The sequence below is a fragment of the Alligator sinensis genome, unplaced genomic scaffold (assembly GCF_000455745.1).
Source record: "Alligator sinensis unplaced genomic scaffold, ASM45574v1 scaffold721_1, whole genome shotgun sequence".
NCBI classification, from domain to species: Eukaryota; Metazoa; Chordata; order Crocodylia; family Alligatoridae; genus Alligator; species Alligator sinensis.
Window position 1 is genome coordinate 1523072 of NW_005841857.1, and position 23997 is coordinate 1547068.

Below are 23997 nucleotides of genomic sequence, written 5' to 3' on the forward strand. Positions count from 1 at the left end.
TGGTTACTTTATGATAAATATATATTTTTGAGATGATGATGTCAGTTTGAACATTATGGCTTGCCTTCCATCTGCACTTCCAGAGGCCTTGGTTACTGAAGACACCAAACTGCAAGAGAACTGGAAATGATCATGGCTGAGCTGCTCTGTCCTTTCTGCAGTTGCATGGGAGCAGGAGGAAGGGCCAAAAGGACACTTCTGTTCAAAAGAGACGTGCAGCTCCAGTCTAAGCCATGCTGATTACAGCATCTTGAAGAACCACATTCTTTTTAGTATTGGCAATAATTCTGCTTTGTTAGAAATTCAGTCGAGAAATAACTGATTTAGGGAAAAATAAAATTTTCATAATCAGTGTTTTAGAAGTTGGCAACTTGTCCAGAAGACAAAGAGCAAAAGCCTTTTTATATACTAGTATTTGTATTTAGAGTACCATGATTTATCTTTAATAATGAGGCTTTGTTGTCTGGTAGTTGATGTTACTTGATTCATTTTGAGACTGTTGGTGAGAATGAGTGATAAGCACAGTAACAAGCAAATTTGGACTTATGGGGGAGATCACTTGCTTTTCTAAACATAAACTGGGAAAACATCAAGAGTAATCTTCTAGTCTATGCTATAAATCCAGTGATTGATTCACTAGTATTTTGTTTTTTATAGAATAAGAAAATCTAACTGGATGCTGGGTAGATCGTTATTTAGATCATGATGGTTTAAATAAAAAAATGTGAAGTTTAAGCAATTGATTTTAATCAGCTTTTCATTTGTACCCCAATTATTTTCCAAAGAAAAGTGCATTCTCATAAGAAATTAATTTCATGCCCATCATTTTTAACACCTATACCTAAAAAAATTGAATGTTATCCTAATCAAATATTACAAAACTTGAGTATCTGGGAGCATATTGGTATAACATTTAGATAGTTATTCAAGGAAAATATTTAGATCTTTTGAAGAATTACAGTTACCAAAGGAACTTCCATCCAGGAAGAGCACACACCAACTGCTGAAACTTCCTTAGCCTGACGAAGGGTTTTTGAACTCGAAAGCTTGCTTAATAACTATTCTCCAACTATTTGGGTTGGTCTAATAAAAGCTATCAGATTCACCCAAGGAACCTTGTCTGCCTATGTCCTTAGACCAACACGGCTACAACCTACACCCCAGTTACCAAAGGACTCATTCAAATCCTGTTTTTCTGATAGCTGCAATTAAGACATTTTTTTCAGTACATCCCCCAAAAAGGTAAAACTCATTAGAAATTTGACATAATTATACAAAATATTAGTCACACCTATGAAACACAAAGGCCTATTGTCTGTGTTATATGAAGCAGTTTTGTTATATAGAGGAGAAAACATTGTTTATGACCAAATGGGCTATAAACATTAAATCAGAAACTAATGAGGAGGAGTTAGGAGACCATGTGGAACAATGGTCCTCACATCCATGTGCACAACCAAAAAAGGAAATTATTTAAAATATATATATTGATAGCACATCACCCCACTTTAAATGTACTTATAGTACAGGAACAGGCAAGTGTTGGAGGGAGCATGGTTATTTGGAAGGATTGTACCTTGTCTACCACATATGGAGAGAACAAGTTCCCTGAGCTAATAATTTAAGAGCACATTTGGAAGACATTTGAAATCTAAAAGCGAAGGAAGATGAGTAGAAGATTGTGGGCTTTGTATTATGTAGAGTTCTGAGTAAACGAGGGGCTGAATTAAGTAGGTTACACAGAGATAAAGAAACACAGAAGCTTAACATCAGCTATGAAATGTAAAGGAGCTGTCAGACTGAAAGGAAAAAAGAAAACAACACAAGACCCTCCTGTGGATATTTGACTTGGATTAAAGAAGCAATGCTGATAGAAGATAAATGTATCTGTCTAGGGGGGTGGATATATATTCCAATATAAAATTTGTCACCTGATTTGTTCAAATTGTTAATAAAGTTTATGGAAAAAAAGAGAGAGGTGTTTAGTTGATTGATGTAACAATGAAAACACCTGGACAGTGTCTTTATACTAGAGATGGTACATCTTTTTGTTACCTAGGAGCTATCCTGTCATTATATTTGTTACTTATATATATAGAGTCATACACACTGCTGTGTGTGTATGTAATTTAATCCTTATAATTAGTAAGTGCAGGTCTCCTGGGAGTCACCAGTGTGGACTCCACCCTGGGGGTTGCCTGACTCCATTAGTGTTGTTCAGAGGGTGGGCTCCCTCGGCTTGGATGGTCCATGTGTGCTGTTGGATTTCATCTGTGACGCTGTGCCATTAACTACCCCGTTGTGACAAGGAAGAGACTGCAGGCTTCGGTTCTTGGTGACAAATTGCTTGGCCAGGTTAATTGTCTACAAACAAGCCTAGGCACCAGCATCCATGACTACCTGGTCCATTGTGCTAGCTGGGTCATTTGCAGGCGTGGTGCAGAATGAGCATAATCTCTAAGTCCAGTACAAAGTACTAAGGTTCCCAGGTCTCTTTTTTTTTTACACCAGTCAAAACAACTTTTATGTTTACAGAGGAGATCAAAAGGGATAAAGCGGTTAACTCATTTAGGGACATAGGTAACAAAAGCCCATAGCAGCACTCTTCAACTTCCCTGGACACTGCATTGCTGAACTCAGAGTGGATGTTCTTAAACAACAAGAATTTAAAAACCAGTTTCAACACAAGATTGTAGGACAGGAAATCACCCACAGCCTGGATTGTGTTAAGTATGGTTTCAGTAGATGCTCTAGATTCATATCCCATGACTCGGTCTGGCTTTTTTAACCCTTGTATCCCTCAATGAGTTAACTGCTTTGCTTATTCCTTTTGATCTCTTCAACGCACCTTCCTCTCTCTTTTTACATGCTTTGGTTCAGTGGGAATTGTGTGCCATTCTAAAAATCTCTTGACTCGCCCACAAGTGGCACTACTGTATCCTTTGCTTGCTCCTTGAAGCTGTCAGCAATAGGATACTGGGCTAGATGGACCTTTGCTCTGACCCAGCTCTTGTGTTCCTATGGTCAGCCTGTGCTGCAGATTCTCACTTTCTTGTCTGTCTGGTTATTGGCTCTCTCACTCTCTCCCCGCTTTGTGCACGTTCTTCATGGAGCAGCATTCCTGGAGCCTCAGTGGATGTCAATGGCAGACCTAGTGAAAATTATGCCTGCCCACCACCATTTGTTGCTGCTGCTCGTTATGGATTGGCAGGCAGGCAGTCCAGCCTAGGGGATTCATTTGTGGGAATTCACTGAAGAAAACTTGTTTTAAACTTAATATAAGACATGTAACTGGAACATTAGTATGGCTCAATACTAGGTCTGTCAGCTTGCCATCATTTATAGGGTGAAGAGGCGTCTATAAATCTTCCTGCGCCCCCTGTCCAGCCAAATTTAGTTTTCACTTGGGCATGTAAAAAGAATCCAGGCACTGCCCATCTCCTGGGCAGAGGGATTCAAGAAGGAAACAGAGCAAGGACAGAAAGGAACGGAAGAAAGGAGAGGGGAAAAGAAAAGTAGAAAAGACTGAGGAGAAGCTGGGGAGATGGTGGTAGGAGTACAAAGGAAATTGGGAATTGAAGGCTGAAGATGCATCAGATGATAGAAGAGTAAAAAAAACTTTTTTTTATTGGAATTTTGTTTTATTCTTCATTTGACCTTGCACTGTAATTTAGTGGCAGGTTTGCTGTTTCTGTTAGAAAACAAACTTCCTTCGGGTTTCCAAATTTTGGACGCAGTAGGGATGCTACTATTTGGCCACTATGATACTTGTCCCCTACTCGTGCCATAGATCACCTTAAATTTTTTTGTCGGGAAGTCTGGAAGGTAAGACTAATGCAGAAAAGAATTCGGTGCACAGCCCAAGGTATTCTGATGCGTCGCAAAATACAGAACCAACTTGGCAACAGCAGTCCACTTCCAATTGGGAACAATGCTGCTTTCCTGTCTGAGGATGCTTGAACTGTGATTATATGGCGTTTTTATATTTCTGTTTATAACTTACTCGGTGTTGTTCAGCTTTCTTAAGATTCCTTAGGTGGGGGGGAGGTTAAACTTAATTTCATGCCAAAGAGTGAGCATATAATAGTTTTGGGGTTTTTTTGAAAGAGGCTTGCCAGATCAAGAAAAAATAGGCCTTTTTAAATCCCTATACATTTGTATGAGGATATAGAGGATTTTTCACAGGCACACATAGTGCACATGTACACATACATGCATGTGTGTGTGCATGCTTGCGCTCGCGCACTCTCTCTCTCTCTCCTTCCAGTTTGAGGATTCTTAAACAGGTAATGCCATTATTTGAAAAATAAATAAAAATCCTTTAACTTTTGTGTACAACATTTTGGTTCTTTGCAAGTTTTTGGTGGTTTGGGATTCATTTAACATTCAAATAGGTTTGTTTTGTACAGTTAATTTAATAATATCTTTTTTTTTAAGCAGGTGCTTATCTGTAATTTGGAACAAATGCTGTTAAATGCAGAAGTATGCTAACCAAGCTCTCAGTAAGAATCTTCATTCATCTCGCTGCAACTAAAGAGTAAAACTTCAGTGTAGGCGCTTGTCACCTTGAATAAAGAATTAAATATTTTTATTTTAAAATGTTTGTAATTAAAAATAGTTTTAGGAGCTGGCCATCCTTGCTAAAATGCTGAGACTTTTGTGTTGTGCATGACTTGCACATTATAAGAGACTGTTACTTAGACTGTACGATCATTAGAGTTGGGATCTTTTTTTAGGAAAGCAAATGTATGGTGCTTAGCACCTTGATCCCTGATCGGGGTCTTTAGATACTACTGCAGAACAAATAATAGTACCAGCCCAGGTTTCAATCACCTCTAGCATTTGTAAGCAGAAGACCAACTTTGAAGAGATGTAAGCCTTGACATAGCCAGTGAATCAAAAGGAGTTGTTCTCCTGCTTCACTGGTCCTCAAGCTGTAATTGTGTTATGTAGGAATGCCTTGGTGAAATTTAGATTTTGGAGCTATTATATACACCTGGTACGGATGTGGAAATGTATTGCACAGCCCTCCCATAGAGAAATCTCATCAACCATTTTGGGATATACCAGGGATGGGTGTTGCAGTACCTGATTGGAAAGAGACTGAGGCTATGTCTCTTCCACACGGTGCAGCTCTCCGATGGGATACAGCATTTAAAACTTTCATTAGGAAAAACACCTGTGCACTCACTGTTACCAGCTGCAGCATACATGTATTCACTAAGGAACACAAGGATTGTTACTGGTCTCTTCTCTTACCTGCTGCCACTACCCAAGGCACATGAACCAGCACCTGGCTTGGCTGTAGTATGTGCCCACATTAGTGAGTTCTGATGCTTCAGTCTTGATGATGACAACCTCTCAGAGGTGTTTTGGAGATGCATGCCTTTAGGAAAACGAAATCAGTTTCAGATCCTGCTACTCACCTATCCAGGCTTTTTTGCTGACAGAGAGAGGCTTGACAGGTCCCCTCTGAATCTCCATAGTGAAATCAGGGTATAGTAGAATCCAGCTACTTTGCAGGGTTAGGTCCCTTTGCTCCTGAGTAGATAAGGATTTTCAAAGTAACCAGGGGTATATATACCTGCAGCAAGCATCTGTGTGGGATAATCTCTTTTCTGTGGTTTTTATTTCAAGGACCGCCGCTGTTCCCATTAGCTGCATGGGACCACTGATGAGCTCCAGTTGATCTGAGGAGCCTTGCCCTTCAAAAGCAGGGTTGTCAAAAATCTGACCCGCAGAACCCCATCATCTAGCTCCCAGTGCTGCCCCTGGGACCAGAGTTCGTCCACATGTTGTACAAAGTGCATACCTGACCAACCACATGCACAGGGCCCAGGATGTATGCCCCACATGTCACCCACTCTAGCCAGCCCAGGTCCCGTGCTGCAAGTAGCACCTGCTCTGGCCCATCCGGGACCCACACTTCATGGGATGCCCCCTAGCCACTCCAGGATGGATGCTTCCTGGGTCCTAGATTGGCTAAAGTGGGTTCTGTGGATGGCACACATCCTGGACCACATCCTGGGATGAGTGGTATGGGTCCTGGCTCGGGTGAGGTGGGTCTGTGGGCCCAGTCTGGCCCAGGGGCCAGCCTTGAACCACTCATCCAGCCCATGGAGCCACATGAGTTTGACACCCTTGATTTAATGTAAAAGCTGCATCCAACAACTAAGCAGCTTGTCCTTAATTTAACAACTCACGTCTACACGAGAAGCTGACTGTGCAGTCATTACATTACTGCAGTTGTTTAGTACTTGTGTACTTGTGCATACAAGTACTAAATGACTGCACAGAAACAGTTATCATTCAGTAGCATTGCCGAACGCCTTTTAGGTGACCCTGATTGCACAGTAGCTTGTTACAACCGCACAGTAGCGTTGTGTCATGCTTTGTACTCTAGTGCGCAGTTGTAACGAGCTAGTGTGCAGTCAACATCTCGTGTAGATGCGGCCACTGTGAATTGAGCTGTCAACCACCTGGATGTGAATGATCCAAATTCTGCTGGAGCAATTATATCTAGTACCAGACGGATTTCCCCCCATCCCAAGCTTCTGAGTGACTGGGTTGCCAAAATTAAGGGTTTTTCTTTTAATTTGGCAAACTTAAAGTTTAATTGTAATTGTTTTATTTTTAAGAGCATCTGAACATTACATAAAGGCTTATTTTTATGTTGAAATTACTGCGTATTCTTGCGTTTTTCAGTGAAATCCTGTTTCCCTCATTTTCAGATATGAACTGCGGATCCGTTATTTACCCAAAGGATTTTTGAATCAGTTCACTGAGGACAAGCCAACACTAAATTTTTTCTATCAGCAGGTAAATGTATTTTCCTGTTGTTTATTTTGTCATTTTCAGTTTGTGAACGTTTGTTTTAATGAAAGGAGTAAGTGGCGGCAGCAGCAGAAATGCACACAACATTGTAGTGCACGTGGTAATGGAAAAGAGTGATATTTTTCTTCCTACAAAGTGATGAGTAATGTTTTGTCAATGGGATGTTTTGGCAAATATTTTCACAACTTGGATGAAATGTGTAGTTGGCTCTTTCATTCCTGTTTCTCATTTTATTGAATGATTGGTTTCCTTTATTCTTGGAAGTGTAACTAAGTGACTTGTATTTACATCTGTGTAATTATTCTGCAGCCCAAATACATCAGGGTATTTTCAAGTGTCCTCCTAGAATTCACTTCTTGCTATTTAGCAGTGATCTTGAAAAAGATGCATGAAGAAATAGCCGTTACAGCAGTCATTAATCCCTCAAGCTGTATTTTCAGATCTGAGGTCTTGTCTGTGTACTTATCTGAGGCCAATTTTCATGTGTGGATGTTAGAAGTGAAGCACTAAAAATCTCTGTTTCAGTGTCTGAATTTCCAAGTAGGTGCTGAAAATGGATATTTAGGCACCAAGCTTTATCCAATTAAGTCTGAAATGAGAATTTCTTGTCTACTGTACTAAGAATAGTTGTGTCCTTTTGCAGGAGTTACTGGGTGGAAGTTGGTCTGTGGTTTGCAGGAGTTGGATTAGTGTTGCCAGTGTTTATTTTTTAGATGAAAAATTTATGAACTTATGAAAACTTAGGCCGTAAAAAATATCAATGTTCCTACCATGTTATGTAGATTTATTATGATGCCTGTTCGATTGATGTGTCTTTGGGTGTGGACAGCTATAATATTTGAAGCGCTCTAGTTCAAATAGCAACACATACATACCCTTTGAAGCCCTCTAAAAATGACCCTGAAGGAAAAAGGTACCATTAGAAGCACTTGAAAACAAAGCACTTCACCATACATGTGTCCATACTACCAAGCATGGTATGGGCCCCCTGTGTTCCCCAGCAACTGAAGTGCTTTGCTCTCCATGCCCCACAGGAACCTCCTTCTGCAACCAGATGAGTCTCTTTCCCCTTCCCCCCACACACACACACACACAGAAGCTGGGACACCCTGCATACGCCATATGCCCCCCCTGGAACCAGGACAGCAGAGCTCCCCTCCTCCCCCCCCTTACAGGAACTGAGATGCCCTCTGCTACTCCCTGTGGGACACCAGGAGACTGGAGGCTTCAGCAAAACCAGAGTTCTGCAGCCCCCAGCCCCTGTGAACCTCCCTGCTCTCCCTGTTCTGGCCGGGGGCACAGGGCTTCCATTTTCTTCCAGTACAGGTGGGGTGGGGTAAAAGGCTGGCAGTGGGGGCCACCACTCTAGGAGAGTGATGTTCGGCTCTGCTTCCCACTCTAACCCAGCTTTAGGGGTGGAGTTGCAGCCCCTGGGAGACTGAGGGTCTCAGAGTTACATTAACAGTCTTCTCCACACCTTCCTAGATATTAGGACAATATTAAGTTAGATATGAGGAAGAATTTTCTCACTAGGAGGGTAGTAAAACTGGAACAGGTTACTGAGAGAAGTGGTGCAGTCTCCATCCTTGGAGGTATTTAAGCCCTGGGTAGACAAAGCCTTGGCTGGGATGCTGATTGGTCTTGCTTTGAGCAAGGGGTTGGACTAGATGTGACCTCCTCAGGTCCCTTCCAACCCTCCTTTTCTATGATCCCTGCCTGCCTCTCCATGGTGGGAGGAGTGGTGCAGGTTGTCACACCCCCAGGCTGGAGAACGTGCTGCTGTTTGCAGCTGTGTCAATTTTAAAATGCTCCAGCTGTGGGGTGCAGAAGGGGGCTATATATTTGTCCATGACTGAAATGATCTATTTTTAAGTGCTTCAAATTGCAGCTGCCCTTTAAATGCTTCAAATGTTACATCCATCTCCAGCTTTTGAGATTCATCTGTTGAAAAGGGCTTAACAGGTAATACCTCTTATGCCAGTAGTGTCTCAGTCATATATTACTCCATAGTTTTGTATTGTAGGTGTACCAAGCTACAAGTATGCTTCATTGCTTTATTTGTTTCAATGGCTGCAACCAATAAAACGTACTGCTCAGTGCTGATAATTGTTTGAAAAGTGACCTGTCAGGAGGAAAAATAGACCTCTGCTGTATTTTCATCTTTATGATTCATGAAACAAGCCTTCAAATATTGGATATGGGGGAAAGGCAGATTTGCTTTTGCATGCTAGGAATTTTGTGCTTGTCAACACTGAAAGACTCTCTAGTGACTAATAATGTGATACCAGGGTTAAGAAACTGAAAGCTAAATGATTGAAAAGAAACTGAAGTGTTTAAAAATATAGTTTTGTTGGGGGAAAGAGGTCAGTGCATTCATAATAATAATAATTTGTTTAAAGTAACTCCAATGGTGAATTAATGAGTTGAATGTTTCTTCAACACAACACTTCCAAACTTCCAGTTAAGGCATGAGAACGCATAACCCTGAGACCCTCTTCCTAAAAAGATCTCCACTGCAAGAAGGAAGAATCAAATTTGGGCTGGGTTTTGTTTCTTTTAAGCAAAGTTCATATAAAAAGATATGTCCTTTCTTCATCAAAATAAAGCAAAAAAATCTCTGAAGCTTGGTCTTTTAAAATAAAACAATCCTTTGCAAATTATCCTCCACCATTCTTAAGCTTAGATTTGGTTTCTGTTGAGTTGCCAATTTGTGTTTTCTTGGAATTCTTACTAGTCGTTTTCCAGGATGGTTTAAAAAAATGTTATTATGTATAAACAGAATTGTTCTAATTTGTTGTAATAATACAGTCATTGTTAGCTATAACATAGGAAACCTTTACGAACAGCTCAGATGGACCTCACACTTGGTCTTAGACTGTATTAGTGCTGCTCTGACCCCAGAAATTAAACTTTTGCTATAGGATACCTTTTACACTGCAAGGACAGCTGTACTCATGGACTATTGTCCATCTGTTTCTCTGCCAGGAGCATCCTGATTTTTAGTGAAGCATTTAGGGATCATAAAGTTTGTGGCATACCTCCCAAAAGTTAGAAAGAAACTGTGAAATAAATGTAGACCAAGTTAATCTTCCACCCTAATTACTATTATAAAGCTAGGGAAATTTTATATTATAAACCAAAAACATCAGTTTCCGCTGTTCAGATTTTGTGCGAGAAAATTTGGCATATCTAATAAGGAAAAATGTGAATTCCTTCTGCTCTCCCACCCACATTTTTATCTCTGATTTGAATTTGGAATTAATATATTAACTCCAATTAAATACAACTGCACATTAAGGATGGCAAGCTATTTATTCTGCTGGCACAGTTATGATGTTTAAGTAAATGAACTGTAATTTTTAAATGCACTTTAACAAAATAAATGTTGTTTTGGGTTGTGAACTTGAATTCCAAATGCAGCTCAAGTATGCTGCTTCTTAGGGTGAATCTGCTCCTCCGGGCTTTGGCTCGCTCTCCCTATGCCTCTTCCCAGCATTAGGGTGGCTGTGTTTGGGCAGCTTGGATTTGAATTTGTTGTCTAGGATTCATGGTGGCACTGTATAAAACCCAGTTGTCATTTGGTTTTAGTTTTTTATGGAAGATGCCCTGCCCTTAGCATGTTTTTAAACTTTCTCCTTATTCCACATACGCAAACAAGTGTCTCAGATGCCTGAGCTACCTTTTTTTCCATGTGACAACCAAGTTTCTATCTGGAATAACAAATGAACTCAAGTCAGCAGGCTGCTTAGGAGTTGGTGGTTCTCATGAGCTTAATCCTCTCCCTTCCTCTGAGGGAGGACACGTATAAGGTTAACGGGAGCCACCTGCTGTCATGGCCGGGTCCTGAGAAGATCACAGCTCTCCTGTCCCGCAGTGAGAATCAAGGGGGAGCAGCAGCTGTTTCTTTTTAATCCCTTCTGGAGCCCTGTTTTCCCCACACCTGCAAGGGAAAGTTGCTTTGGTCGGTGAAACTGGAAGGTTCTGCAGGCCCCAGACAGTTTATAACATGTACCTGGAAGATTTAAAACCCTGCATATTAGCCATATTTGCAGCTCTTTTTGGTTTGCTAAGTCAGGGAAACGCTGAAGAAGAGGCTACAAATGATTGAGAATGGCCCGGTAGTACATCCCGACCTCCAGATATTAGTACATGTAGGCAGGCAGATGCCTTTATCTGGAAACTCAGAGTTTCAGCGGGTGCTGTGCTGGATATAGGCAGGAACACTGAACTACATGTAAATCACATGTCACTACATGCGTGTCTGGAGCTGCCCATGTGTAAATCCTATGTTGGATATGAAAGAGCAGTTCTTCTGGACAAGTGTGCTGTGCAGGTACCTTAGGGTATGGACAAACATACTTTTTAGTCACTTTAAAAGGGTAGAGAAGCCTTTGCTTTGGAGTGCACAACAGCTGATGATCTTACTGTTGTCTCGGCTTGATCCTGAAAAATAGAAGTAAGCTACCGTATTTACTTGAATATACAAAGGAGGCTTTTTTCCCCCCATTCACCATGGGAGGGAGCCTCGCTTTGTATTCGAGTACTGGCCCAGGGCAGGTAGCTGCTGTGGCTCCAGCTCTGGATCCAGCAGAGCAGCTAGCTGCCTGCCTGCTGAGCACCAGTGCTGGAGCTGCTGCCACCACTGCTGCCTGCAGTCACCAGCCATGGAGTCAGCGGTAGCTGTGGTGAGTTGGGGAGACAGCCAGTGGCGTGAGGCAGGAATCGGGCAACAGGGCAGGCTGGGCTGTGACTGGAGCTGCTGCAGCCACTACTGCATGGCAAGGGCCAGGGTCAGGGTCAGGTCCAGAGCTATTGTAGGTATAAGGTAAGTGGCAGCAGGGTGGGGGCAAGAAGAGAGCAAGGGGCCAGGGTCAGGCTCTTGCCCCTCTCCCCCGACATTTGTTTCCCCTGCCACCACTTCCTGCTACAGCAGTGGAAGGACACAAATAATTAGTTTCCATGCATGGAAAATTATACTAAATGTATCATTTTGCCAGGGATATAATTTAATTATTGGAGGGAGGGGTCATCTTAAATTTGACGTTGTCTTGGATTTGGGTAAATACACTTAAGTCTTTCCAACCTTGACCCTGAATGAAAAAGTGTTAAATTGGAGTGATTTTTTTTTTGTATTTCTGTAGAATCATGCAGCAATATATAACCTATTCCTCAATATCAGTGTCCTTTGATATTGGTACAACTATTATGTCTGTCTGTACCCTTCAGTATATTGAATGTGGAGTCATATTACACCATCGTCGTAGAATCACTCTTCTGTAACAGTTCTGCAAATGCTAGCTTGCCTCACTGTCATGATGCAGTGCTTGTCTGATGCATCGTTATCAGAAGTAGAGGACCAGATTCTGCCCACAGCTAAAACCCTTTGTTTCCAAGATGTTATGAGGCCTTATTATTATCATCATGACATTATCTAAATGTTAGACTTTCATCATAAGAAGGCTACAGTGCATGAGATAAAATAGTGTGGAATAAGGCAACAAGTGGAGTGAAATGCTAGAAGGGGTTTGTGTAATTAGACTTTGATTTGCATGAATCTAACTCGATAACTGTGGATGGAGCCATCAAACTGCTAATGCCCTTGCAAAATGCCTGGGGAGATTTAACCAACAAAAGGATCCAAAGGGTTAAGTGCACTAAACGTATGAAAATTAATATTGAAAATGATCTAATTTGGTATTATATGGCATATTTAATTATTCTGCTTCTTAGTAAAATCAGCTGCATGTTAGAATCGCAGCCCCAAAACCATATGCCACAAGCTTTGTGCTACCAGCATTTTATGTCACTTATTAGAAACTCACTTTATAGAATCAGCCAGTTATTGGAATCAAAATCTTAACCCATAATCTATGCATACAAGCTTTTTTCTACTGGCTTTTAGAATTAAATCTGCTTCAGTTTACAGTGCCGGTGGGTATGCACTACACAGCTAGGTTGCAGGATGATTGTAAACTTATTGTAATAGATTAGAAAAATACAATGAAGTACCAAAAATGTACCCAGTTTCTTGATGGGTCTCGGCACAGACTTTTTATTTGTCTTATGTTTTGTCCAATGCTTATTAGAATCACTGGTTATTAGAATCAATAGTAATGTGCCTGGTGTGATTCTGATAAGTGGCAGACATTGTACTGCAAGTGGAAGTCAGGATTATTTGAGGCTTGATTATAGGTTGACCATAAAATCATAGAGTAGAGATGGAAGGAACTTCAGAAATCATCTAGGCCAATCCCTGCTTTTAAAGGATCATCCCTGACTAAAGCATCCCAGTTAAGTGCTTGTCTAACCATCTCATAAAAGCTTCCAAGGACGGAGATTCCTGGGGAACCTGTTCCAATGCTTAACCTCTCTCAGTGAAAATCTCTTCCTTGTATATAAGTAGAGCATTTTTGTTATTTTATGGACCTTGTGAAGAGGGAAAGTTTGACATCTTTGGAACAGCATGGTCATTTTCTCTTGGGCATTGCTAATTCTGTCTTCAGAGCAGGGTCTTGGTACTGTATAGCAAATAAAACAGAGCCACGTGTTGTATTTTGAACAGGGAGGATTAAATAAATACATGGTAGATAGCTGTTCATTTAGTAAACTTTCTATTCTGAATGAGGCAGACATCAGTGGAAAAAATAATTTTGGCATTTCCTGCCTTTTGAGGGCTTGAAATTTCAGCTGTCATAATGGCCTTTCATGTCGTTTTTGCATGTGGTTTGCTAGGTTTTTAAAAGAGCATCTGAAAAAATAGAAATTTCATCCTGTGGCCTCATGTACTCCCACGGGCCTTCACCTAGGTTAAAAACATTGGGTGCACACACAGGCCTTTTGCACTTGAGCTAACAGAGTAACTGTCTTCAGCAGGGATTGTCGTGTTCTGGGGAGACCAGCTATAAAAAGGATGCAACACACTTTTCTGGTGGGCTTCACAAATTTGTGGCCTGCAGAGGAACAGCGAGACGCGGGAATCTTGGGCTACACTCCAAGTTGTAATGGGCGTAGATTCGTCTGCCTCTTCCCCTCAAGCATGGCCCCATTCAGCCCTACTTCTTCTGACCTCTCCCTTTCCAGTTTCTTCTAGTCCCAGTCTCTTCAAGACTCTTCTTTCCCAACCATTTCCAATCTTCCCGTTTCCCATGCCTTCCCGACTCTGCTTGCCTAGCCAGTATCAGTGTTTCCCCAGCCCTGCCTCCAGTCCCACCTCCTCTCCTGCGTTCCCTATCCCCAGTGGCACTTAGTGCCAGTTGCTCCTTGTCCAGTGCATGTTGGTTTTCCTCCACCCCTCCCTCGTTCTTCTGGCTCCTTCTCTTAGTCTTTTAATTAGCTAAAACCATAACTGGGCTGTGCTGCGTCCCACTTAGCAGTAAGCTAGAACATGCTCAGTGGGGCGGGTTCTTTGGAGAATTCAGCTATTACAAATCTACGTCTCTGCTAAGCACATGATTTTTATGGTGATTTGTAACTCAGCCAGATACGGGCAAACTTTCATGGCACGAAAGAGCCAACCCTTGCCAACCGTCCATGTTCAGACATGTCAGGGTGATAGAGTTTTTCACAGAACAGGTTGCCAGATATTTTATTGTGGCCAAAAATGGCATGTTTCCATTAAAAAAAACTAGAAAACCTCCTCAATCAGACACCATCCCCTTCCCAGTGTTGCAAACAGGCACGTGATTAAAATTTGATAAAATAGGGCCTTATGATGGAGAGGTGTCCGGCAGCCTTAGCAGTAGGTGTCACTCTCAGGCTGCCTTTATTTTGTAAAATTTCCCAAGTCATCACGGCAGCAAGCTGAGCAGAGGGTTACATTTGATGCGACATAGCAAATCATAACTGTTTATGCTGCAATGGCTAGAGGCCGTTTTATTGAATTCACATATAAAAAGGCCCTCCTTTCATGCTCTATTAATAAAAAGAAGCTCTTGGTGAAATGAGTGGCGGGTTAAAAAAAAAAGGAGGATATACTGTTCTCAGGTAGCTTAGGGTCAGTGCCTGTGTTTCCAAATGTAGAGTCAGCTCTGAAAAGAATACAGAAAAACTTTTGAATCATATTTTTTCTAATGTAACTGAGAGGAATGAACATGGTATTGGGAGGTGGGAACCACAATCTTCCCCCACAGCCGTAATCTCTGCCCCTGGAGAAAATACGGGGGTTGGGGAAAGGGTGAGTTCTGTGTTGACCATGTTGAATTTAGGGTCATGCCTGGCTTATCTAATCGGACATGAGAGAGGCTTGGTTAAGGAACGATGTAGATTTGGGAGTTATCAGTGTAAAGAGTATCATTAAATCCATGCAGACAGAAAAAGAAAAATATCAACTGTGGACATTTTAGATGTCCATTTGTAATTTATCTCATTACTTATCAGTTATGTACACTTAAGGGTACCCTGACGATACAATATGCCATATTTTCCTTCTAAATGCTCCTAATCTACTGCATTTCTTTAGAGGCTAAATTAGCATTTCAGGAGCGTTAACTTCACAAAATGTCCTTTTTTTGCTTTTAAATATTTCCTTTTGAGGCATCTAACACTATAATGAGACATTCTAAAATAATATTCAATACAGTAGCCTGATTTGGTGTTGAGATTTAGTAGTGGTACTTAATGTGACAAAAATATGCTTTGATATTTTTTCCAAAAAAAGAGTACTTAGAAACATAGTTTTGGATTAATAAGAAGCTTCTGGCAGCTGCAGATGTACTTTGTAATGTCTGAACAGCTAACACAATAATGTCTCTGAGGAACAAATGTAGTTTTAAAGTGCTTAAAATACTTCTGTTTCTGAAATGAAAATCAGTATCTTACATCCTGTAATAGGGAAATTTCTTATCCAAAGTAAAATACCATATTTAAGACTTACAGTATTTCTTGCTTTCAAGAACATTACAGAGCAAGGAGTTTGTAGCTGTGATAGTTCAGAAATTGTGAGAGAGGCAAGAATGTTGCCGTGCGATGCGGCGGCTAGTAAAGCGACCAAAACGCTGGCTTGTATCCATAGATGCTTCTCAAGCAAATCCCAGGACATCATTCTCCCCCTGTACTCAGCCTTAGTGAGGCCGCAGCTGGAGTACTGTGTCCAGTTTTGGGCTCCACAATTCAAAAAGGATGTGGAGAAGCTTGAGAGAGTCCAGAGAAGAGCCACGCGCATGATCAGAGGTCAGGGAAGCAGACCCTACGATGACAGGCTGAGAGCCCTGGGGCTTTTTAGCCTGGAAAAGCGCAGGCTCAGGGGTGATCTGATGGCCACCTACAAGTTTATCGGGGTGACCACCAGCATCTGGGGGAACGTTTGTTCACCAGAGCGCCCCAAGGGATGACGAGGTCGAATGGTCACAAAGTACTTCAAGATCGTTTCAGGCTGGACATAAGGAAGAACTTCTTTACTGTCCGAGCCCCCAAGGTCTGGAACAGCCTGCCACCGGAGGTGGTTCAAGCGCCTTCATTAAACACCTTCAAGATGAAACTGGATGCTTACCTTGCTGGGATCCTATGACCCCAGCTGACTTCCTGCCCTTTGGGCAGGGGGCTGGACTCGATGATCTTCCGAGGTCCCTTCCAGCCCTGATGTCTATGAAATCTATGAAATGTTACAAAAGTTTCAAATAATTTAACAGCTTCATCTTTGAACCTTAGTTGCAGAAGCTAGAGCATATTTAAAAGTAGAAATGCTGGCAGAAAGCTGGTAGAATAGGGCTTCTTAGATGAGATGTTAGCTTAATGAAGGATTGACCTCAGGAGCCCTGAACCAAATGACATTGTTGTTTGATGACAGTAAAAACTCAAAAGAAAATCAAGGACATCTGAAAAAGAACTCGTGGCCTGCATTGATCCCCATTAAAAAAGTGTGCATAAAGGGCTAATGGTTAACACATAAAGTATGCCCTAAAGGGAAGCAGTAATAAATATGAGGATAGCAGCTGCTTAAAAACTAAAAAGGTAAATCAAGCTAAACATTACCTGTCTGCTGGTAACAGCTTGTAAGGACAATTATCAGTTAAATATCATTTTGTGGAGGTTAAAGTTTCTGGAGCCTGAAAATTAATCTTTATATTTGAAAATTAATATTACAGTAGCAGTTGGTCATTTAAAAAATGTCCTTATGTCATCCTTCCATCATAAGCTTTGATTTATGTAGTAATAATTTTATACCTCTTGAATGTGCTGTATAAAATGCTTCTGCTTTTCGATAACACACCCTTTTTTTGCAATATGCTAGTGGTCAAATGTGTGTCTGTCTGCTATTTCCTAGGTACGTAGTCATACTCAGTCCTGCAGTAAAGGCGTGCTTTGATTTTAAAATTGTGCCTATCCACTCTAGTTCTGAAAGTGGCTTAATGATCTTTTTCTGGTCGGGAATGATAAAGGTGACAGTAGCAGAATGCTAATTCCAACTGATAGGAGACTGCATCAGCTCCTACAGTGTCCCATTCTTTAGGTTTGTAGAAGACCTAGGCATGACATCTGTGGAAACCATAACTGTGTGTTTGCTCATTCACGTATGTATATAGTCTATACCTTTCATGTTGCACATCTTCATCCAGATAAGAGATGTTCTTATGTTACTCTAATTAATAGGTCAAATGCATAAAACATTGGACAAGAAATTGAGAGCATCTGAGTCACGGTGCTAATTTAGACTAGAAAAGTGAACTTCCACAAGGGGAGGAGAGACGGCATAAAATTAGCCGTTTGCTGAGCATGCCCAGTAGGTTGGGTACTTTATGGTTCCCTAGTGTATAGACCTACTTTATCAAAGACTCGAGTAGCAGAAGTGCGTATTACACTGACATCTGGAGAGCTGCCCACCCTGACAGAAGGGATAATTTTTAGCCATTCTGCCCCCAAACAATACCTTTTCAAGAGTTGATTTTTTCCTAATCTCTAATGCCCTTATTATTAACACAGGGGATTGCAAAATTGGTGAGGGATGTCAAAGATCAACTCCAGTTGATATAGCAACTCTGACCTCAGAAGAGGGGGAGGAGGAGCTGAGGGCAGATGGCAGATGAATGTTATCCTAATGCAGAATCTGTGCTTTTAACTGCTAGAAAAGACTGAAGCTTTAATTTTGCCTAATGTGGACTTGTCATCTGTAATGACTCTTATATTATCTGGTAGCATAAGGGTGAGTGTGGGGGGGAGGGCAGGCACATGCAGGTAGTGAAGAGGTAGACAAAACACATTTGAAAATCTGCACACTTTGGGCTTCTGTGCATATCGTTCAAAGGGGAGCAAACAAAATTAAGAACATAAAACTATAAGTTTATTCCTAAGGTTTTGCAGTTCTGGCTTCTGGGGCTCGAATCTTGACATAGCTCAGCCTAAAGAAGGTCAAAGTAGTCAGTGCTTGGACAGGAAAACCCAGGGTCCAGCAGGAAATTAATCCTGGTAACTTGGCATTGACTTGGTTGTGAAAAGGTTTTAAAGCTTATGACATGCATGTGACATTCATACAAACAATTGTATTGTGGTGACTGCCTTGCAGTGAAGTACGTAGTGCTTTCTCTTCAGTGAAATGTGCCAGCTTTTCAGTACAGTAGTGTGCTATAACAGAACGAGGAGAAAGCACCAAGTATTTGTCTCTTGAAATGATCATATATTATTTGTAGTATTTTAGTGCCTAGAACAATTATAATGGCCAGGACCCGCTTTGTTTGCCACTGTACCAGTAGAACAGACCAGCACCATACCTAGGCTCCTGGCAGCCCTGGGCAAACTTTTAGTATTGGGCCCCTGTTCGGCAGAGATAATGATAATAATAACCTGACAACAGAAACAAAATTATCACTTTTGGGCCCGCTTTTTGTCCAGACCCCGGGCGGCTGCCCAGTTTGCCCATGCCTGTGTCCAGCCCTGGAACAGGCTGTATTGTTGGCCAAGTTGTTAAGTTTACAGTACAGAATAATTTTCCTACTATTATTTGGTTTTGGGTGCCAAGCAAAACCAAATTCAGTGGTTTCATTAGTGTCACGTACGTTAGGGGAAAAAGATCAGCTTTTTAGACTGGTATTGCTGTGGAAAGGCTTAATATATATATAGCTAGAAGGAAGTCCTGCAAACTGGTAAGTTTAACTGGGGTCTTCATAACTGGGGTGGAGTTACAGGTAGGGTGGGAGCTTGAGGCAAGAGGGAGGGCTGTCACAGGGAGGCAGACCTGAATGATTCCAGTGAATTTTTTACTATGTTTTTGTCTTTGACATTTATATTACTTCATTTATAGTTTAGCAATAAAATTGCTTTGATTAATTTTATTTGATTTTCCTAAAGAGTGGAAAAAAAAGAGAAATACTACTGAAAGGGAGCTGCACTATGTTCAGGAAGTATGTAAATTAATCAAAGATTTAGAATCGTTATAGTTGTAACCTACTTCTTTCTTCCAAAGGCCAAGCAGGACTTGCAGCATTTTGGCCTTCTTGATGATGCTTCTTGATTTTAAATTCTGTTTAATACTCACCAGTTGTGATTTATTTGCCGAGCCTGTTGGCGATATATAAATCATCAAGAAATGTAACTGTTGATGGGTTCCAATTGGGTTGCTTTGGCTGTGCTGACGGGAGTGATAAGAGTAGACAAATATTTGTCATAAAAGTGAGCAGATACATATATGAATGAACACAAAGAGCAAATGATGTGTTGAGCAGGATATTTTCATGTCGCCAGGTAACTTAGGGAAGCTCTGCAGCTATCAGACTAGATAACCATCATGGTCCCCTATGGCCTTACCATCTGTTAATCTCATTAATGAATCTGTAGCAAGACTGTCCAACTTGTACAGCCTCTGGCCACTTAGGCCTCATGGACCACACCAGCAGAGCTCAAATGCCATGGTACCCAGGGCCCCTGCTGCGCTACATGTCACAGGCACATGAGTGCTTCTCCAATCCGCCCCTGCACCATCCACTTCCTCCTCATACAGCACGCGTGCATGGGCACTCCTCTCCCCCACACCACATGTGCATGGGTGCTCCCCTCCATCCTGCCCTGTGGGTGTTTTCCCCTTCCACAACAGGTTGGTGCATCAGCACCTGCCTGCTGCACTTTGTGGCATCCTGTCTCACCTTTGACTGCCCAGCCCCGAGTTCCCCTCCTACACGTGGTTGCCAGTGCCCCCTGCACTGTAGGTCGTGCTGTGCTGCCCTGCCTGTGCCCACCTCCTGGAGCTGTGTCAGACAGCAGAAGCAGGAGGGAGGTGGACCTGTGAGACCTGAGGGCAGCAGTGGCCAGGTGGGAGCTTGGGGACTGCATGTTAACTCCTCGCAGGCTGTATATGGCCTGTGGGCCACCAGTTGGACAGCCCCGATCTATAAACTGGTAAGCTACAAAAAGAGTTAATGCTGTTGGTCTCTTCTTTTATAAAATGCCAAATTTGTTAGAATTAATAACATTGCTTCTTCTGAAAGGCAAGCGTACGTTAAGAACTAAGACCGTGATCAGGAAAGCCTTCATCTCTGGGTTTGGAACCTACCAGCAAAAATAATACTGAACCAGTCCTAAACTACATTCAATCCGGTGGCAGGAGAGACGGGCAGCTTTGGAAATGGTTTATATATTTTGGTATGGTCTGTAATGGTCACAATGTATAACAGTGTTTATATGAGTGGCTCATACTAAAAATCCATCATTTTTTCTTATATTGATTTCACTTTAACTAGACACATGCAGGCTACTTCATTATGTCCCTAGAAATACTTTGAAATCTTTGGACTTTATGAGAAGTGTTGCCATCTTCTTCTTCCCTTCCTTCTTTATACTAAGTTAGTTATGATCCCTATATTGCCTAATATTTTTGGTGCAAAAAGACTCATTTGTGTGTGTTGTTGACTATTTCAGTACACTTCAAATTTTCTGTTTTATGAGTCTTCCTGTACATTAGGTTTAAAATGCAAGTTCTCAAAACTTTGCTTACAGAAAAAGTAATCTCACATAAGTGGGTCATAGACATAAAAGTAAAGCAAAGAAAAAAATGGACTGCTTCTTATCTTAAAACCATGCCCCTGAAAAAGTGGAAATTTCCTGTGGGAAATTCCTTGCTGATATGAAACATCATTAGATAGCCTGCGTAGAGGTTGTGAGTTAGTTGCTCTACAGTACGTTTTGAGATGGTGCACTTGATTCCAGATATTAAAGAATTTCTAAAGGGAAATTAATTTGAAGCATAATTAAATAACATATTGTTGTGATCCCTTTATTAATAGTTTCTTTTCTGTGTTATATAAGGAAGGTAATATCAGAATCTATTAGTGTGGCACAAATAGAAACTTTCTATTCATAGACTGAATGAAAAAAGAGTTCAATACCTAAACTGAATCTTAATCTGATTCCCCTATGTTGTCTTTGCTAAGTGTTGTAGTCTATCACAGCCTCGGTGAATATTTTTGCAAAATATCATGTGTGTGCGAATGAAACAGATGGCTGTGAAAAGGAGCAGCTGGTAGGTAAAATGTCAGGCCTGTAGTGGATTTCTTCTGCTTAGATCATGTGTCATGGCCGTGGAGTAAAAGTATTTCCTAATTTTTTGGTGTTCATAGATGTGGACCTTGCTCCCAAATTTGATGATAAATTATACCAGTTAAGATTTTTCACCAGTTATATTGCTGGAAATCTGACAGTTATTCCTTGTTTAAAAGTTACTATGTTGGAAAGTCATTAATCCACATCTTATGCTGAAAAGTAAAGAAAAATGTTTTAAAAGTCTGGTACCCACCATGAGAGTGGTTGAGAGCTTGCACTTCTGCAGCTGCTTGTTCCTGCTGTCCAGCTCTGTTGGATGAGAAGCCTCCTCATGGCTTCCTCTTTGTCTATCACCCTTTTGTCTTCCCTCCCCTAACAGCATACATGAGCACTTCTTTTGCGCAGAAAGTATCTGGAAGTTTAAAATGCATTCCCACCCCAGCTGACTTAGCACAGCTTCAAGTGAGCTCTAAGAAAGATAGTCTCTGTAAATATTTAAGTTACCATTTTCTGTGCCTTGACCCAGCCTTTTTCGTGACAGAAGGAAATGGAAAGCAATAAAATGGTGTAGATATTTGCACTGATACGCTACATCAGGGAGGATATTCCTTACCCTTGGCCACTTTCAGAGATCTAGTTTGGAGGCAGAGACCTATGTCCGGACTGTAAGATGGCTCTAAGTGCTGGATGGGATGGATGTAAGTGAGAAGGGGGATTATGGATGCCTAGGTGTTGTGATGCATGCTAGCAACTGGGAACGGGGCTAATGGTATAGGAGAGAGGGAAACGTCACCAGGAGCTTGCTCCTTCCTTCTGAAGAAGTGGCAGCAGGCTTCCATTAAAAGCATCTGTTCGTCCACCAAGGCATCTGTGGCTGATGAGAGGAGTCTGTTTATGACACATGCTGCTCCTGAGAGTAGGAAGCAAGTAAAGAAAAGTAAGAGAATGATGGCAGGTCCTGAAGACTGTGAATCTTTTACAAATATTTGAGATGCTGGGCTCTGTAGATTTTCCTTTGCTTAGAAGAGAGGAAAGAGTCATTTCACCCTATCCTCAGTAAACGGAGGCAAAATTTATTTTGGTCTTCTAGGCAAATGCAAGATCTTCCTTTTGAATGTGCTGCCTTTGAGGAGATTCACATTAATACTAAACATCTGGATTTTCACATATTGCATCCCACCACTGGCAGTAAGCTAGACTTTGATTTCCAGACTGAAGTAGGCTATCTGCAGTTAAAACATACCTTGCACCTTTTTCTACCTTGCACATTTTTTTTTCTCACCGGCCTGAAAACGCATAAACAGAACTACAAGTGTTATTATTCTGTAACGTTTACGTTTTGTTAATGCAAGTTCAGAGGCCGGACTTTAGTGCTCCATTGTGCTTGGTTTGTATAAACATAAAAATAAATTACCACATCTGTTCCAAAGAGTGCAATTTTCTTCAATTGTAAAACAGTTTAGAAAATAATAATACACCTTTTTGGAATACAGACAGGGGGGATGCTTAGTTTTAATGTTCTCTTTGCAGGTAGAATAATCACTGTTGCCTACTTTCTTCTTTAATGCTTTTTCAATATGTGTCTTTTCTCTGCAAGTCTAGATAAGCACTTCCTGGTAGAGCGGAATGCCAATAAGAAATGTGAACAAAAGGAACAAGCTACTAGCAAAGTAGACCACTTGGATTCATTTAAATAAGATGTAACATTTTCATAGTTTCTTTCCCCATTTACTACCAGAACAATTGTACCGTAGCATTGAGTCATTATAACCTGCAACTTCAGCATCCTAAAGCAAATGTAGACATTTTTGTTGTCATGATTTGTGGAACCTGATTGCTAAGACCAGAGGGCTGCAGAGCTTTTGAGGTGACTGCAGGTTTCATTAATTTTATCCTTGCCAGCGCATTCTGTTTTGGAAGTAAGAGAAATATGGGACAGGCAGGTAGATTATGTGGGGATACTTTTAAGGTTGCAGTTAATCAGTAGAAACATGCTATATCTTCTGTTTTCCACAAAATTAGTTGCATTCCATACATTGCCTTGAGTGATGGTTCTTTTTGCTTAATGGAAAAGACTGTGATATCATATTCAAACAGGGTGTTTGTTTTACAAAAGGCTAAAGCAGAAAACACCATTTAAAAAATAAAGCAAGAATGAGAACAATCATAGCACTTTACATCTTAATGGCATTTTCTCAGTCTGTCTCCACAGGACTGGGTACTGCTAAGTGATTTCCCAAGAGCTGGGGAAGAGATCAGTAGAGACCATTCTGGATGCAGGGGGAAAACGAAAAGCTACTCATCTGTAACAGGAGAATAGTATAAGGAACTCCTAGATAATACTGTATCTACCTATTATCCTTATCTATTGATCTAGACCCCATAATAAATGTAGTTTCATATGGCTTCACCTACTGACACCTTTGAAAGGTGCAGGCTGTAAGGAAGCAGAGAAATTGTTTTAGGGGAAAATAGAAGTCGTGGGGTGAAATTAGGGAAGGAAATGAATACTAAGAATTAGCGGAAAAGTTTTATGTAGTGAAATGTGATGATTGGTCTTTTGCAACAGTCTCCAAAAAGGTGGTGGTAAAAGCATTAGACCTTGAGAAAACAGGTATGATCACTGTACAGCATTGGTCAGGCTGTGGTTGGAAGTACTGCATCCAGTTTTGGGCGCCGCACTTCAGGAGGGATGTGGAC

The 23997-nt window shown here is 41.2% G+C and overlaps 1 protein-coding gene across 14 annotated transcripts in view; it reads left to right on the plus strand.

The window, feature by feature from the left end:
* The window catches only part of PTK2 (protein tyrosine kinase 2), a 312007-nt gene that overhangs the window by 146133 nt on the left and 141877 nt on the right, over nucleotides 1-23997 (plus strand). For all 14 annotated transcript variants that reach the window (XM_025214534.1, XM_025214537.1, XM_025214598.1 and 11 more), the window contains exon 5: nucleotides 6732-6819. In XM_025214534.1, coding sequence (XP_025070319.1) covers nucleotides 6732-6819 — 88 coding nt within the window. The remainder of the gene's footprint in view (nucleotides 1-6731; nucleotides 6820-23997) is intronic.